General features: G+C 56.2%; 1 protein-coding gene across 6 annotated transcripts in view; it reads left to right on the plus strand.

Annotated features, from left to right (window-relative positions):
• The window catches only part of adam15 (ADAM metallopeptidase domain 15), a 61,892-nt gene that overhangs the window by 9,542 nt on the left and 33,329 nt on the right, over positions 1-19,021 (plus strand). For all 6 annotated transcript variants that reach the window (XM_031891367.1, XM_031891362.1, XM_031891365.1 and 3 more), the window contains exons 2-3: positions 12,425-12,516; positions 16,348-16,421. In XM_031891367.1, coding sequence (XP_031747227.1) covers positions 12,425-12,516; positions 16,348-16,421 — 166 coding nt within the window. The remainder of the gene's footprint in view (positions 1-12,424; positions 12,517-16,347; positions 16,422-19,021) is intronic.

Genomic DNA, 19,021 nt, shown 5'->3' on the forward strand with positions numbered 1-19,021 from the left:
GCAGAGGTGCCATAGTGCCCTCCCTTCCCTGTAGTACTCTGTATCGGTATACATGGGCAGAGGTGCCATAGTGCCACCCCGTCCCTGTAGCTCTGTATGGGTATACATGGGCAGAGTCCATAGTGCCCTCCCTTCCCTGTAGCTCTGTATGGGTATACATGGGCAGAGGTGCCATATGCCCCTCCCTTCCCTGTAGCTCTGTATCGGTATACATGGCAGAGGTGCCATAGTGCCGTCCCTTCCCTGTAGCTCTGTATCGGTATACATGGGCAGAGGTGCCATAGTGCCCTCCCTTCCCTGTAGCTCTGTATGGGTATACATGGGCAGAGGTGCCATAGTGCCCTCCCTTCCCTGTAGCTCTGTATGGGTATACATGGGCAGAGGTGCCATAGTGCCCTCCCTTCCCTGTAGCTCTGTATGGGTATACATGGGCAGAGGTGCCATAGTGCCATCCCTTCCCTGTAGCTCTGTATGGGTATACATGGGCAGAGGTGCCATAGTGCCATCCCTTCCCTGTAGCTCTGTATCGGTATACATGGGCAGAGGTGCCATAGTGCCCTCCCTTCCCTGTAGCTCTGTATGGGTATACATGGGCAGAGGTGCCATAGTGCCCTCCCTTCCCTGTAGCTCTGTATAAGTATACATGGGCAGAGGTGCCATAGTGCCCTCCCTTCCCTGTAGCTCTGTATGGGTATACATGGGCAGAGGTGCCATAGTGCCCTCCTTCCCTGTAGCTCTGTATGGGTATACATGGGCAGAGGTGCCATAGTGCCCTCCCTTCCCTGTAGCTCTGTATGGGTATACATGGGCAGAGGTGCCATAGTGCCATCCCTTCCCTGTAGCTCTGTATGGGTATACATGAGGCAGAGGTGCCATCCTTCCGCTGTAGCTCTGTGTCGGTATACATGGGCAGAGGTGCCATAGTGCCATCCCTTCCCTGTAGCTCTGTATGGGTATACATGGGCAGAGGTGCCATGGTGCCCTCCCTTCCTGTAGCTCTGTGTCGGTATCATGGGCAGAGGTGCCATAGTGCCATCCCTTCCTGTAGCTCTGTATGGGTATACATGGGCAGAGGTGCCATAGTGCCATCCCTTCCCTGTAGCTCTGTATGGGTATACATGGGCAGAGGTGCCATAGTGCCCTCCCTTCCCTGTAGCTCTGTATGGGTATACATGGGCAGAGGTGCCATAGTGCCATCCCTTCCCTGTAGCTCTGTATGGGTATACATGGGCAGAGGTGCCATAGTGCCATCCCTTCCCTGTAGCTCTGTATCGGTATACATGGGCAGAGGTGCCATAGTGCCACCCTTCCCCTGTAGCTCTGTATGGGTATACATGGGCAGAGGTGCCATAGTGCCCTCCCTTCCCTGTAATTCTCTGTATGGGTATACATGGGCAGAGGTGCCATAGTGCCATCCCTTCCCCATAGCTCTGTATGGGTATACATGGGCAGAGGTGCCACAGTGCCCTCCCTTCCCTGTAGCTCTGTATGGGTATACATGGGCAGAGGTGCCATAGTGCCCTCCCTTCCCTGTAGCTCTGTATGGGTATACATGGGCAGAGGTGCCATAGTGCCCTCCCTTCCCTGTAGCTCTGTGTCGGTATACATGGGCAGAGGTGCCATAGTGCCATCCCTTCCCTGTAGCTCTGTGTCGGTATACATGGGCATAGGTGCCCAATAACCTGTTGGCCGGGCAAGTGCAGGGAGTTTTGGGGCTGTTGGGGCAGAAGGGCAGCGAGTTTTGGGGCAGAAGGGCAGCGAGTTTTGGGGCAGAAGGGCAGGGAGTTTTGGGGCTGTTTGGGCAGAAGGGCAGGGAGTTTTGGGGCTGTTGGGGCAGAAGGGCAGGGAGTTTTGGGGCTGTTGGGGCAGAAGGGCAGGGAGTTTTGGGGCTGTTGGGGCAGAAGGGCAGGGAGTTTTGGGGCTCTTGGGCAGAAGGGCAGGGAGTTTTGGGGCTGTTGGGGCAGAAGGGCAGGGAGTTTTGGCTTGTTGGGGCAGAAGGGCAGGGAGTTTTGGGGCTATTGGGCAGAAGGGCAGGGAGTTTTGGGCTGTTGGGGCAGAAGGGCAGGGAGTTTTTGGGACTGTTGGGGCAGAAGGGCAGGGAGTTTTGGGGCTGTTGGGGCAGAAGGGCAGGGAGTTTTGGGGCTGTTGGGGCAGAAGGGCAGGGAGTTTTGGCATGTTGGGGCAGAAGGGCAGAGAGTTTTGGGGCTGTTGGGGCAGAAGGGCAGGGAGTTTTGGGGGTTGGGGCAGAAGGACAGGGAGTTTTGGGGCTGTTGGGGCAGAAGGGCAGGGAGTTTTGGGGCTGTTGGGGCAGAAGGGCAGGGAGTTTTGGGGCTGTTGGGGCAGAAGGGCAGGGAGTTTTGGGGCTGTTGGGGCAGAAGGGCAGGGAGTTTTGGGGCTGTTGGGGCAGAAGGGCAGGGAGTTTTGGGCTTTGGGCAGAAGGGCAGGGAGTTTTGGGGCTGTTGGGGCAGAAGGGCAGGGAGTTTTGGCTGTTGGGGCAGAAGGCAGAGAGTTTTGGGGCTGTTGGGCAGAAGGGCAGGGAGTTTTGGGGCTGTTGGGGCAGATAAGGGCAGGGAGTTTTGGGGCTGTTGGGGCAGAAGGACAGGGAGTTTTGGGGCTGTTGGGGCAGAAGGGCAGGGAGTTTTGGGACTGTTGGCGGCAGAAGGGCAGGGAGTTTGGGACTGTTGGGGCAGAAGGGCAGGGAGTTTTGGGGCTGTTGGGGCAGAAGGACAGGGAGTTTTGGGGCTGTTGGGGCAGAAGGCAGGGAGTTTTGGGGCTGTTGGGGCAGAAGGGCAGGGAGTTTTGGGGCTGTTGGGGCAGAAGGGCAGGGAGTTTTGGGGCTGTTGGGGCAGAAGGGCAGGGAGTTTTGGGGCTGTTGGGGCAGAAGGGCAGGGAGTTTTGGGGCTGTTGGGGCAGAAGGGCAGGGAGTTTTGGGGCTGTTGGGCAGAAGGGCAGGGAGTTTTGGGGCTTTGGGGCAGAAGGACAGGGAGTTTTGGGGCTGTTGGGGCAGAAGGGCAGGGAGTTTTGGGGCTGTTGGGGCAGAAGGACAGGGAGTTTTGGGGCTGTTGGGGCAGAAGGGCAGGGAGTTTTGGGGCTGTTGGGGCAGAAGGGCAGGGAGTTTTGGGGCAGAAGGGCAGGAGTTTTTGGGGCTTTTGGGGCAGAAGGGCAGGGAGTTTTGGGGCTGTTGGGGCAGAAGGGCAGGGAGTTTTGGGGCTGTTGGGGCAGAAGGGCAGAGAGTTTTGGGGCTGTTGGGGCAGAAGGGCAGGGAGTTTTGGGGCTGTTGGGGCAGCAAGGCAGGGAGTTTTGGGGCTGTTGGGGCAGAAGGACAGGGATTTTGGGGCTGTTGGGGCAGAAGGGCAGGGAGTTTTGGGGCTGTTGGGGCAGAAGGGCAGGGAGTTTTGGGGCTGTTGGGGCAGAAGGGCAGGGAGTTTTGGGGCTGTTGGGGCAGAAGGGCAGGGAGTTTTGGGGCTGTTGGGGCAGAAGGGCAGGGAGTTTTGGGGCTTTTGGGGCAGAAGGGCAGGGAGTTTTGGGGCTGTTGGGGCAGAAGGGCAGGGAGTTTTGGGACTGTTGGGGCAGAAGGGCCCAATAACCTGTCGGCCAGACAAGTGCAGGGAGTTGTAGTTGGACAGAAGCTGGAAGGGAAGTGATTGGCTGAGCAGATCTAGTTCTTGGCTTGGCCAGTTGGGCAGCTGTGGCCCTGGGTGGGGCAGTTGGGGTGTGGGAGTCGTTGCAGACATTTGGGGGCCCCGGGGGGGTCTATCTCAGCTGCTTGGAATGTTGCTATGGGGCCGGAGTGTGACCGGGACGTGCCGGGGTGGGGTGGGTGTCGCACTGGGACATGGGTGGGTGTTTCCCTTGTTAATGTCAGGGGGAGGGTGGGGGTCTGGGGCAGGTGTGGGGTGGGGGGGTCTCTGAATTGTTTCCTTAGTGGGAAGGGATCAGCCACAGGGAGGGGCCACGCTGGCATTCTGCCCCGCGCAGTATTTACTGGGGCTCATTTGGGGATAAACAGGGAAGGGGGGGGGTATAAGGATCTCGCTGGGGATGTAACCCCTTCAGCACCAAATTACTGGATTCTGTATCTCTCTGTGGGGGGGGGATACCCACCTGCACCCCTCTGGGTGGAATACCCACCTGCACCCCTCTGGGGGGGGAATACCCACCTGCTCCCCTCTTGGGAGGGATACCCACCTGGCACCCTCTGGGGGCAATACCCACCTGCACCCCTCTGGGTGGAATACCCACCTGCACCCCTCTGGGGGGAATACCCACCTGCACCCCTCTTGGGGGGGAATACCCACCTGCACCCCTCTTGGGGGGAATACCCACCTGCACCCCTCCGGGGGGATCTTACCCACCTGCACCCCTCCGGGGGGGATACCCACCTGCACCCCTCTTGGGGGGGGAATACCCACCTGCACCCCTCTTGGGGGGGGAATACCCACCTGCACCCCTCTTGGGGGGGGAATACCCACCTGCACCCCTCTTGGGGGGGGAATACCCACCTGCACCCCTCCGGGGGGGATACCCACCTGCACCCCTCCGGGGGGGATACCCACCTGCCCCCCTCTGGGGGGGATACCCACCTGCCCCCCTCTGGGGGGGATACCCACCTGCACCCCTCTGGGTGGAATACCCACCTGCTCCCCTCTTGGGAGGGATACCCACCTGCACCCCTCTGGGGGGGATACCCACCTGCACCCCTCTGGGGGGGAATACCCACCTGCATCCCTCTGGGGGGGATACCCACCTGCTCCCCTCTTGGGGGGGATACCCACCTGCACCCCTCCGGGGGGGATACCCACCTGCTCCCCTCTGGGGGGGGGAATACCACACTGCTCCCTCTGGGGGGGAATACCCACCTGCACCCCTCTGGGGGGGGGAATACACACCTGCACCCCTCTGGGGGGGATACCCACCTGCACCCCTCTGGGGGGGGGATACCCACCTGCACCCCTCTGGGGGGGGAATACCCACCTGCACCCCTCTGGGGGGGGAATACCCACCTGCACCCCTCTGGGGGGGGAATACCCACCTGCACCCCTCTGGGGGGGAATACCCACCTGCACCCCTCTGGGGGGGAATACCCACCTGCACCCCTCTGGGGGGGGAATACCCACCTGCACCCCTCTTGGGGGGGAATACCCACCTGCACCCCTCTGGGGGGGTTACCCACCTTAACACACTACGGCACTAGAACTGTTTAGATTTATACTGGAATTCAGGAGGTTTGGTGCCCGGGCAGTTCCTTGATTTTGCACCCACCCTGCGGGCACCTTGGGCACTTTCTGGGGTTCCCCCCGCACTAGGGGGGCAAGATGCAATGTATGGCGCCCCCCCCAGCCTGATGTAAGGGCAGATATATATCGGGTACTGATCCTAATCTCAGATTATTCCGGATCATCTAGAAAAATCCTCCTCATCTTCAATAATCGGATTGTCCAGTGAGGTGCCCATTCCCATACACTCGGGGGGGGGGGCGTAATATGTCCAGTGAGGGCCCATTCCCATACACTCGGGGGGGGGGGGGTAATATGTCCAGTGAGGTGCCCATTCCCATACACTCGGGGGGTAATATGCCCAGTGAGGTGCCCGAATTCCCATACACTCGGGGGCGGTAATATGTCCAGTGAGGTGCCCATTCCCATACACTCGGAAGGGGGTAATATGCCCAGTGAGGTTGCCATTCCCATACACTCGGGGGATTAATATGCCCAGTGAGGTGCCCATTCCCATACACTCGGGGGGGTAATATGCCCAGTGAGGTGCCCATTCCCATACACTCGGGGGGGGTAATATGCCCAGTGAGTGCCCATTCCCATACACTCGGGGGGTAATATGCCCAGTGAGGTGCGATTCCCATACACTCGGGGGTAATATGCCCAGTGAGGTGCCCATTCCCGTACACTCGGGAGGGTAATATGCCCAGTGAGGTGCCCATTCCCATACACTCGGGCAGGTAATTGCCCAGTGAGGTGCCCATTCCCATACACTCGGGGGGGTAATATGCCCAGTGAGGTGCCCATTCCCATACACTCGGGGGGGTAATATGCCCAGTGAGGTGCCCATTCCCATACACTCGGGGGGGTATGCCCAGTGAGGTGCCCATTCCCATACACTCGGGGGGTAATATGCCCAGTGAGGTGCCCATTCCATACACTCGGGGGGGGTATATGCCCAGTGAGGTGCCCATTCCCATACACTCGGGGGGCAGGTAATATGCCCAGTGAGGTGCCCATTCCCATACACTCGGGGGGGGGGTAATATGCCCAGTGAGGTGCCCATTCCCATACACTCGGGGGGGAGTAATATGCCCAGTGAGGTGCCCATTCCCATACACTCGGGGGGAATATGCCCAGTGAGGTGCCCATTCCCATACACTCGGGGGGGTAATATGCCCAGTGAGGTGCCCATTCCCATACACTCGGGGGGTAATATGCCCAGTGAGGTGCCCATTCCCATACACTCGGGGGGGTAATATGCCCAGTGAGGTGCCCATTCCCATACACTCGGGGGGGTAATATGCCCAGTGAGGTGCCCATTCCATACACTCGGGGGGGGGGTAATATGTCCAGTGAGGTGCCCATTCCCATACACTCGGGGGGGAATATGCCCAGTGAGGTGCCCATTCCCATACACTCGGGGGGGGGTAATATGCCCAGTGAGGTGCCCATTCCCATACACTCGGGGGGGTAATATGCCCAGTGAGGTGCCCATTCCCATACACTCGGGGGGGGTAACATGCCCAGTGAGGTGCCCATTCCCATACACTCGGGGGAATATGCCCAGTGAGGTGCCCATTCCCAACACTCGGGGGGTAATATGCCCAGTGAGGTGCCCATTCCCATACACTCGGGGAGGTAATATGCCCAGTGAGGTGCCCATTCCCATACACTCGGGGGGGGTAATATGCCCAGTGAGGTGCCCATTCCCATACACTCGGGGGGGGGAGTATAATATGCCCAGTGAGGTGCCCATTCCATTACACTCGGGGGGTAATATGCCCAGTGAGGTGCCCATTCCCATACACTCGGGGGGGTAATATGCCCAGTGAGGTGCCCATTCCCATACACTCGGGGGGGTAATATGGCCAGTGAGGTGCCCTTCCCATACACTCGGGGGGTAATATGACCCAGTGAGGTGCCCATTCCCATACACCGGGGGGGTAATATGCCCAGTGAGGTGCCCATTCCCATACACTCGGGGGGGATTGCCCAGTGAGGTGCCCATTCCCATACACTCGGGGGGTAATATGCCCAGTGAGGTGCCCATTCCATACACTCGGGGGGGGAGTAAATGCCCAGTGAGGTGCCCATTCCCATACACTCGGGGGGGTAATATGCCCAGTGAGGTGCCCATTCCCTACAACCGGGGGGGTAATATGCCCAGTGAGGTGCCCATTCCCATACACTCGGGGTAATATGCCCAGTGAGGTGCCCATTCCCATACACTCGGGGGGGTAACATGCCCAGTGAGGTGCCCATTCCCATACACTCAGGGGGGTAATATTATGCCCAGTGAGGTGCCCATTCCCATACACTCGGGGGGGTAATATGCCCAGTGAGGTGCCCATCCCATACATCGGGGGGGTAATATGCCCAGTGAGGTGCCCATTCCCATACACTCGGGGGGGTAATATGCCCAGTGAGGTGCCCATTCCCATACACTCGGGCGGGGGGGGGTAATATGCCCAGTGAGGTGCCCATTCCCATACACTCGGGGGGGGTAATATGCCCAGTGAGGTGCCCATTCCCATACACTCGGGGGGAGGTAATATGCCCAGTGAGGTGCCAATCCCATTACACTCGGGGGGGTGAACATGCCCAGTGAGGTGCCCATTCCCATTACACTCGGCGGGGGGGTAATATGCCCAGTGAGGTGCCCATTCCCATACACTCGGGGGGGTAATATGCCCAGTGAGGTGCCAATTCCCATACACTCGGGGGGTGGGCGTAACATAGCCAGTGAGGTGCCCATTCCCATACACTCGGGGTAATATGCCCAGTGAGGTGCCCATTCCCATACACTCGGGGGGGGTATATGCCCAGTGAGGTGCCAATTCCCATACACTCCGGGGGGGTAACATGCCCAGTGAGGTGCCCATTCCCATACACTCGGTGGGGGGGGGGGGTAAAGTTCCTAGTGAGGTTGCCATTCCCATACAACCCCTGCAATCCCATACAATCACATACAATCCCATACAATCCCATACAATCTGATTCCTTAAATAGCACTCACGGCATGGAACTCAATGAAGTCAATTCGTTTATTCCCACATAGTATCTATGGGTTAGTGATAGGGAGTGAGGTGCAGAGTTAGCTACAGACGTTATCCAATCGGTGCATACAAGCAATTAACCCCATGTGTGCAGTATACAATACCCATATATTGGCACAATTATTATAATGTTACAATGTGTGCTTACATATCAATCAATATTTTCTTTCTTGTCCGTGTAACTGGGCACCTATAGAGTTAATAATCCCATGGGAAACGACAAAAAGGACTTACTGTATATACTCGAGTATAAGCCTAGTGTTTCAGCACCCAAATGTGCTGATAAACTCACCCTCGGCTTATACTCGGGTGCCATGGGTCCCTCCAGACTAGCACCCTCTCTCCTTTGTGTGCAAATTAGCCCCCCAGTGCCCTGGCCTAGGCTCCCACTAGCAATACTTATTAACCCTTACATCCCTCCGGGACCGGGCCTGCTGCCAGTTTGCCATTGAGCTGGGGGTAGTACTCATATTGTTTTTGTTGCCCCTCCACTTACAGAGCTAGTTTACTGTTTTTCTTTGAAATAAATACTGAATAACATATACCCCCCTGATGCCTCAATTACTGTCATTTTATTGGTATTTATTGTGATTATTGAAACTTAGCAGTAGCGGCTGCATTTCCCACCCTAGGCTTATACTCGAGTCAATACGTTTTTCCAGTTTTCTTTGGTAAAATTAGGTACCTCAGTTTATATTCCCATTGGCTTATACTCGAGTATATACGGTACCTCGGCTTATACTCGGATCGGCTTATACTCGAGTATATACGGTACCTCGGCTTATATTCCCATCGATTTATACTCGAGTATATACGGTACCTCGGCTTATATTCCCATTGATTTATATGCGAGTATATACGGTACCTCGGTTTATACTCGGATCGGCTTATACTCAAGTATATACGGTACCTCGGCTTATATTCCCATCGGCTTATACTCGAGTATATACGGTACCTCGGTTTATATTCCCATCGGTTTATACTCAAGTATATATGGTACCTCGGCTTATATTCCCATCGGCTTATACTCGAGTTTATACGGTACCTTGGTTTATATTCCCATCGGTTTATACTCGAGTATATACGGTACCTCGTCTTATATTCCCAATGGTTTATACTCAAGTATATACGGTACCTTGGCTTATATTCCCATCGGCTTATACTCGAGTATATACGGTACCTCGGCTTATATTCCCATCGGGTTATACTCGAGTATATACGGTACCTCAGTTTATATTCCCATCGATTTATACTCGAGTATATACGGTACCTCGGTTTATATTCCCATCGATTTATATGCGAGTATATACGGTACCTCGGCTTATACTCGGATCGGCTTATACTCAAGTATATACGGTACCTCGGCTTATATTCCCATCGGCTTATACTCGAGTATATACGGTACCTCGGTTTATATTCCCATCGGTTTATACTCAAGTATATATGGTACCTCGGCTTATATTCCCATCGGCTTATACTCGAGTATATACGGTACCTTGGTTTATATTCCCATCGGTTTATACTCGAGTATATACGGTACCTCGTCTTATATTCCCAATGGTTTATACTCGAGTATATACGGTACCTCGTCTTATATTCCCATCGGTTTATACTCGAGTATATACGGTACCTCGGCTTATATTCCCAATGGTTTATACTCAAGTATATACGGTACCTCGGCTTATATTCCCATCGGCTTATACTTGAGTATATACGGTACCTTGGCTTATATTCCCATCGGCTTATACTCGAGTATATACGGTACCCGCTTATACTCGGATCGGCTTATACTCGAGTATATACGGTACCTTGGCTTATGTTCCCATCGGCTTATACTCGAGTATATACGGTACCTTGGCTTATGTTCCCATCGGCTTATACATGAGTATATACGGTACCCCGGCTGTACCTTGGCTTATGTTCCCATCGGCTTATACATGAGTATATACGGTACCTCGGCTTATACTCGGATCGGCTTATACTCGAGTATATACGGTACCTCGGCTTATACTCGGATCGGCTTATACTCGAGTATATACGGTACCTTGGTTTATATTCCCATCGGTTTATACTCAAGTATATATGGTACCTCGGCTTATATTCCCATCGGCTTATACTCGAGTATATACGGTACCTTGGTTTATATTCCCATCGGTTTATACTCGAGTATATACGGTACCTCGTCTTATATTCCCAATGGTTTATACTCGAGTATATACGGTACCTCGTCTTATATTCCCATCGGTTTATACTCGAGTATATACGGTACCTCGTCTTATATTCCCATCGGCTTATACTCGAGTATATACGGTACCTCGGCTTATATTCCCAATGGTTTATACTCGAGTATATACGGTACCTTGGTTTATATTCCCATCGGTTTATACTCGAGTATATACGGTACCTCGTCTTATATTCCCAATGGTTTATACTCAAGTATATACGGTACCTCGGCTTATATTCCCATCGGCTTATACTTGAGTATATACGGTACCTTGGCTTATATTCCCATCGGCTTATACTCGAGTATATACGGTACCCCGGCTTATACTCGGATCGGCTTATACTCGAGTATATACGGTACCTTGGCTTATGTTCCCATCGGCTTATACATGAGTATATACGGTACCCCGGCTTATACTCGGATCGGCTTATACTCGAGTATATACGGTACCTTGGCTTATGTTCCCATCGGCTTATACATGAGTATATACGGTACCTCGGCTTATACTCGGATCGGCTTATACTCGAGTATATACGGTACCTCGGCTTATACTCGGATCGGCTTATACTCGAGTATATACGGTACCTTGGTTTATATTCCCATCGGTTTATACTCAAGTATATATGGTACCTCGGCTTATATTCCCATCGGCTTATACTCGAGTATATACGGTACCTTGGTTTATATTCCCATCGGCTTATACATGAGTATATACGGTACCCCGGCTTATACTCGGATCGGCTTATACTCGAGTATATACGGTACCTTGGCTTATGTTCCCATCGGCTTATACATGAGTATATACGGTACCTCGGCTTATACTCGGATCGGCTTATACTCGAGTATATACGGTACCTTGGTTTATATTCCCATCGGTTTATACTCGAGTATAAAAATTCTCACATCTAAAAAATCGATCCTATCCGTGTTATAATTGAAGGTAAATGTGACAGGAGTGGGTAAATCAGACTGGATTCCGTCCCAATGCGGCCCCCACGCCAGATAATTGGAATAGATATATCTATAGTACAGAAGGAAATGATCCGCGTCATTGGGGTAAATATATTTATCCATATACAGAATTGGAACCCAGCGCCGTGTAGATAGAAATATAAAATAGTTGCAGGTCGAAAGCAAATATAGCAAAGAACACAGCAATCCAACGGGTGGGGACCCCTCATGTCCATCTCCCAATGCCCCCCCACCCAGGGCCATGATAGTGTACAGGTGTGTTTCCCCCAGTATCACATGGGGTGTCACATGGCCACAAACTAGCCAATAGAGCTGGAGTATCGGCCGGATCAGATCTCATGCGGGTTGTAACAATGAGCAAGATACATGGGCACATTTGAAGAAAGTGACCCCCTGGCAGATATAATGGGGCGACCGGGGGGGGTAGAGGGGTTCTTATGTACCTTGGGAAGGGGGTAAATAACTGAGCACTGAGTTTTCACAACACCCCCTGCTGATCCATCTGATATTACACATCCGGCCAATCAGCTTGTTCCAATTCTACATCCAATTTGAGCTTCCATGTCGCAGCGGGGCCCCCCGGAAGTATTCCATATACAGTCACATCTGAGCTGCTGTAATGTGGCAAATCCGGTGATACTATTGCCCCGCCTGTATCCGTAGGGCATATTAGAAGTTGTTTGTCACCACGCAATGTGTTCATGGCAACCCTCTCTATTTTAGTTAGATTGGAAAAAAACTGTTTTGATTTCCCTATCAACTCATTACTTTCCCTTTGTACTATCTTAGTAAATGTTTTGATAGAAGTAGCACTATTAGGGGGGTCAAATGTGCTCCCATGCAATCTCATGCAATCCCATGCAATCTCATGCAATCCCATACAATCCCATGCAATCCCATGCAATCCCTTACAATCCCATGGCATAACCAGTATTCCTTCTCTCCTGTGCCAGTTGCAGTTCAGCCCGACAGCCCGTTATACTGGGAAGTGACCCCACGGCTGCACAGGAGCGGGCACCGACTGGGCCTGCAGGAAGCAATGCAGGTAAGTACCTATTCTGCCCGCTATGATGGTGTGTGCCAGCCTTGTATGTTATTCGGGGGGGTTGCCCAGAATAAGAAGGTGCCCCCTGCTGCACTGTGCCTACACCCCATGCCCCTCCTTGCACCAATGATACAGGGTTTGGGGGAGTCGGCCCTGGCACTGGGCCCATATCATCCTGGGGAATAACCCCCTGTGCCAGGGAGCACATTGTGCCACGTGCCAGTAGGTGCCCAGAGTGACAGATTAACCCCCCAGTGCCCAGGGAGCACATTGTGCCACGTGCCAGTAGGTGCCCCCTGCCTACACAGCCCCATGCCACACCAATGATAAAGGGTTTGGGGGGGTCGGCCCTGGCACTGGGCCCATGTATATATCATCCTGGGGAATAACCCCCTGTGCCAGGGAGCACACTGTCCACATGCCAGTAGGTGCCCAGAGTGACAGATTAACCCCCCAGTGCCCACAGAGCTCCATGTTCCAGGCATTACATCATCCCGGCGGGGCTCCCGGCATTCCGATTCCCTGGAAGAATTGAGCCGTTTCCGGCCAATGAGCAGGGACTTTACAGACATATCGGGGGCACCGTGACTTCACTGGGAGGGGCCCTTCCTCTGGCACCAAAGAACAATGAATTGGGGGAGAAGGGGGAGGGTGGAGCAGTGACACTGGGGGCTCTGGGGGGGGGAGTTACAAGTCTCATCCACTGCTGCCTTCCGATTCCTTAATGTTCAGCGCCTGCGTCTGTGGATTGTCAGCCTTTGGGCTTCCTGCCAGGGGCAGAATCATGCACCTCTGTACCCCTCACAGGTCTCCCCTTCATGGGCACAGAGCCCCCCAACCCTCACAGGTCTCTCCTTCATGGGCACAGAGCCCCCCAACCCTCACAGGTCTCTCCTTCATGGGCACAGAGCCCCCCAACCCTCACAGGTCTCTCCCTCATTGGCACAGAGCCCCCAATCCCTCACAGGTCTCCCTTCATGGGCACAGAGCCCCCCAAGCACCTCACAGCTCTCTCCTTCATGGGCACAGAGCCCCCCAACCCTCACAGGTCTCTCCCTCATTGGCACAGAGCCCCCCACCCTTCACAGCTCTCTCCTTCATGGGCACAGAGCCCCCAAACCCTCACAGCTCTCTCCTTCATGGGCACAGAGCCCCCCAACCCTCACAGCTCTCTCACTTCATGGGCACAGACGCCCCCACCCTCACAGGTCTCTCCCTCATTGGCACAGAGCCCCCCAACCCTCACAGGTCTCTCCTTCATGGGCACAGAGCCCCCCAACCCTCACAGGTCTCTCCTTCATGGGCACAGAGCCCGCCAACCCTCACAGGTCTCTCCCTCATTGGGCACAGAGCCCCCAACCCTCACAGGTCTCTCCCTCATGGGCACAGAGCCCCCCAACCCTCACAGCTCTCTCCTTCATGGGCACAGAGCCTCCCAACCCTCACAGGTCTCTCCTTCATGGGCACAGAGCCCCCCAACCCTCACAGCGCTCTCCTTCATGGGCACAGAGCCTCCCAACCCTCACAGGTCTCTCCTTCATGGGCACAGAGCCCCCCAACCCTCACAGCTCTCTCCTTCATGGGCACAGAGCCCCCCAACCCTCACAGGTCTCCCTTCCATGGGCACAGAGCCCCCAACCCTCACAGCTCTCTCCTTCATGGGCACAGAGCCCCCCAACCCTCACAGCTCTCTCCTTCATGGGCACAGAGCCCCACCTCACAGCTTCTCTCCTTCATGGGCACAGAGCCCCCCAACCCTCACAGGTCTCTCCCTCATGGGCACAGAGCCCGCCAACCCTCACAGGTCTCTCCCTCATGAGCACAGAGCCCCCCAACCCTCACAGCTCTCTCCTTCATGGGCACAGACCCCCCCAACCCTCACAGATCTCTCCCTCATGGGCACAGAGCCTCCCCAACCCTCACAGGTCTCTCCTTCATGGACACAGAGCCCCCCAATCCCTCACAGATCTCTCCCTCATGGGCACAGAGCCCCACCAACCCTCACAGATCTCTCCCTCATGGGCACAGAGGCCCCCCCAACCCTCACAGGTCTCTCCCTCATGGGCACAGAGCCCCCCGACCCTCACAGGTCTCTCCTTCATGGGCACAGAGCCCCCAACCCTCACAGCTCTCTCCTTCATGGAGACAGAGCCCCCCAACCCTCACAGCTCTCTCCTTCATGGGCACAGAGCCCCCAACCCTCACAGCTCTCTCCTTCATGGGCACAGAGCCCCCCGACCCTCACAGGTCTCCCCTTCATGGGCACAGAGCCCCCCAACCCTCACAGGTCTCTCCTTCATGGGCACAGAGCCCCAACCCTCACAGGTCTCTCCTTCATGGGCACAGAGCCCCCCATGACCTCCACAGGTCTCTCCTTCATGGGCACAGAGCACCCCCCCAACCCTCACAGCTCTCTCCTTCATGGGCACAGAGCCCCCCAACCCTCACAGCTCTCTCCTTCATGGGCACAGATGCCCCCGACCCTCACAGGTCTCCCCTTCATGGGCACAGAAGCCCCCAACCCTCACAGGTCTCTCCTTCATGGGCACAGAGGCCCCCAACCCTCACAGGTCTCTCCTTCATGGGCACAGAGCCCCCCAACCCTCACAGGTCTCTCCTTCATGGGCACAGAGCCCCCCAACCCTCACAGCTCTCTCCCTCATGGGCACAGAGCCCCCCAACCCTCACAGCTCTCTCCTTCATGGGCACAGAGCCCCCCGACCCTCACAGCTCTCTCCTACATGGGCACAGAGCCCCCCAACCCTCACAGCTCTCTCCTTCATGGGCACAGAGCCCCCCAACCCTCCCTATTGAGTGCATGGGAGCCCCACATGGGGGGTATCAGTGCCCCACGTTGGTCCCACGAGGGGTTAATCACACGTATGGCACTACTGGTGAGTACTGGAATTCTTTGCTTCCTTTTCAGCCCCCATGGAAGGAAGTTGGGGGTGCTATTATGGGATGGGGGGGCAGTTGCTGGTGAGTGAAGGAGAGAGATGGGGGAGAGAGTGTCGGACACTTCCGCATCTTCAAACAAAATGACTCCATCGCTGCTTCCTGCTCCTTTAACCCTTCCCGGCCCGAGGCGTCTCATTGATTCATTCCCAGGGCAGAAACTTGGCAGCGCAGAGCGGATCCCTGTGCTCTCATTGGTGGATCTGACAATGGCAGGAACATGTCGCACTTAAAGGGAGAGAACACTCAGTGGGGATATGGGGCCCTCAGTGGGGATATGGGGCCCTCGGGGGGGGATATGGGGCCCTCAGTGGGGATATCGGCCCCTCGGGGGGGGGATATGGGGCCCTCAGTGGGGATATCGGCCCCTCGGGGGGGGGGAATGGGGCCCTCGGGGGGGAATATGGGGCCCTCAGTGGGGATAATCGGCCCCGCTTCGGGGGGGGGGATATGGGGCCCTTGGGGGGGGAGGGATTCACAAACAAAAGTCACTTTATGGTGTAGAAATATTACAGTTGGCCAATGAAAAGCTGAGTTATAAATGCCCCTCCCCCAGGAGGGCAGGAAGAGGGGTAAATATAATGCAGATTGAGGTGTAGGTCCCCCTTTTTTTGGCAATGCATGCTGGCTAGCCTGTTACTCCCAGCATCCCCAGCCAGGCAAGTTGGCCCTTTCTATAACAGTGTTTGGGTTCCTTTCCACCCCTGCTGGGAGGCGGTACCGTGTAACTACTACACTGCATTTACCATCTGTGCTGGGCAGCAGCTCTGTGCATTTCTCTCCACAAATCCCTCAGGGGGGCGGGGGTCTGTTCTGATCTCCCCGTACATCTTCTATTGCCTGGCGCAATCCCATGATCCTCTTTGTTCCCATTAGATCCTCCCTGATGACCTGCAGATTTCCATGGAGATAGATGGAGAGCAAGTACAGCTGGACCTGGAGCGGAATAGGTGAGTGTCAGCTGACAGGTCGAGGCTCCACCCCTGACACCGGGGGAACAGACTGGGGCTCGTTTATAGACACTGGGAAGATTTGCACCTGGATAGCAACCCATAGCAACCAGTTAGTGAAATCAAACATCTGATTGGTTGCCATGGGTATCTGCCCCAGGTGCAGATTTGCCCAGTGTTACACTCAGCTGTCGCCATGCCAGGCATAGTACCCAGGTTGGCATTCGCAGGTGTCCTGGGTTCTGTTCCGCCCCGGGCCCAAAGTGCAGATAATGAGTATAAGTTGCCTATATAAGGGTTAATTCAGTGATAATGATGAGCCAATAAAGTGTCACTTAGTACTATCCATATAAATACCCCCCCCCCCCAAACATGTGATGCCTGTAATGGGCACAAGGTGCTCTTTAGTGACCCCTGGGGGGGGGGGCTTGGGGTGGGCCCTAGGCTGCTGCATTATGGGCCATGCAGACTGGGGGAGAGGGGGCTTGGGGTGGGCCCTAGGCTGCTGCATTATGGGCCATACAGACTGGGGGGGATGGGCTTGGGGTGGGCCTTAGTCTGCTGCATTATGGGCCATACAGACTGGGGGGGGGCTTGGGTGGGCTCTAGGCTGCTGCATTATGGGCCATACAGACTGGGGGAGAGGGGGCGTTGGGGTGGGCCTGTTAGGCTGCTGCATTATGGGGCCAGATTATACAGACTGGGGGGGGGGGGATTGGGGTGGACCTTAGGCTGCTGCATTATGGGCCATACAGACTGGGGTGGGGCTTGGGGTGGGCTCTAGGCTGCTGCATTATGGGCCATACAGACTGGGGGGGGGGCTTGGGGTGGGGCCCTAGCTGTGCTGCATTATGGGCCATGCAGACGTGGGGGGGGGGGGGCTTGGGGTTGGGGCCCTAGGCTGCTGCATTATGGGCCATGCAGACTGGGGTGGGGCTTGGGGTGGGCCTAGGCTGCTGCATTATGGGCCATGCAGACTGGGGTGGGGGGGCTTGGGGTGGGCCTTAGCTGCTGCATTATGGGCCATGCAGACTGGGGTGGGCTTGGGTGGGCTCTAGGCTGCTGCATTATGGGCCATGCAGACTGGGAGGAGGGGGCTTGGGGTTGGGCCTAGGCTGCTGCATTATGGGCCATACAGACTTGGGGGGGGGCTTGGGGTGGGCTCTAGGCTGCTGCATTATGGGCCATACAGACTGGGGGGGGGCTTGGGGTGGGCCCTAGGCTGCTGCATTATGGGCCATACAGACTGGGGGGGGGCTTGGGGTGGGCCCTAGGCTGCTGCATTATGGGCCATGCAGACTGGGGGAGAGGGGGCTTGGGGTGGGCCCTAGCCTGCTGCATTATGGGCCATGCAGACTGGGGGGAGAGGGGGCTTGGGGTGGGCCCTAGGCTGCTGCATTATGGGCCATACAGACTGGGGGCCGAGGGGGCTTGGGTGGGCCCTAGGCTGCTGCATTATGGGCCATACAGACTGGGGGAGAGGGGGCTTGGGGTGGGCTCTAGGCTGCTGCATTATGGGTCATGCAGACTGGGGGAGAGGGGGCTTGGGGTGGGCCCTAGGCTGCTGCATTATGGGCCATACAGACTGGGGGAGAGGGGGTTGGGGTGGGCCCTAGGCTGCTGCATTATGGGCCATACAGACTGGGGAGAGGGGGCTTGGGGTGGGCTCTAGGCTGCTGCATTATGGGCCATACAGACTGGGGGGGGGGCTTGGGGTTGGCCCTAGGCTGCTGCATTATGGGCCATGCAGACTGGGGTGGGGCTTGGGGTGGGCTCTAGGCTGCTGCATTATGGGCCATGCAGACTGGGGGAGAGGGGGCTTGGGGTTGGGCCCTAGGCTGCTGCATTATGGGCCATACAGACTGGGGGGGGGGTTGGGTGGGCCCTAGGCTGCTGCATTATGGGCCATACAGACTGGGGGGGGGGGGGGCTTGGGGTGGGCCCTAGGCTGCTGCATTATGGGCCATACAGACTGGGGGGGGGGGTTGGGGTGGGCCCTAGGCTGCTGCATTATGGGCCATACAGACTGGGGGGGGCTTGGGGTGGGCCTTAGGCTGCTGCATTATGGGCCATACAGATCGGGGGGGGGGCTTGGGGTGGGCTCTAGGCTGCTGCATTATGGGCCATGGATGCGATTGGGGGGGGCTTGGGGTGGGCTCTAGGCTGCTGCATTATGGGCCATGCAGACTGGGGGAGAGGGGGCTTGGGGTGGGCCCTAGGCTGCTGCATTATGGGCCATACAGACTTGGGGGGGGGGGGCTTGGGGTGGGGCTCTAGGCTGCTGCATTATGGGCCATGCAGACTGGGGGGGGGGGCTTGGGGTGGGCCCTAGGCTGCTGCATTATGCGGCCATACAGACTGGGGGGGTGGGGCTTGGGGTGGGCTCTAGGCTCCTGTATTATGGGCCATACAGACTTGGGGGGGGGGGGGTTGGGGTGGAAGCGTCGTACGGGCTGCTGCATTATGGGCCATGCAGACTGGGGTGGGGCTTGGGGTGGGCTCTAGGCTGCTGCATTATGGGCCATGCAGACTGGGGGAGAGGGGGCTTGGGGTGGGCCCTAGGCTGCTGCATTATGGGCCATACAGACTGGGGGGGGGGG

This window comes from Xenopus tropicalis, chromosome 8, assembly GCF_000004195.4.
Source record: "Xenopus tropicalis strain Nigerian chromosome 8, UCB_Xtro_10.0, whole genome shotgun sequence".
NCBI classification, from domain to species: Eukaryota; Metazoa; Chordata; class Amphibia; order Anura; family Pipidae; genus Xenopus; species Xenopus tropicalis.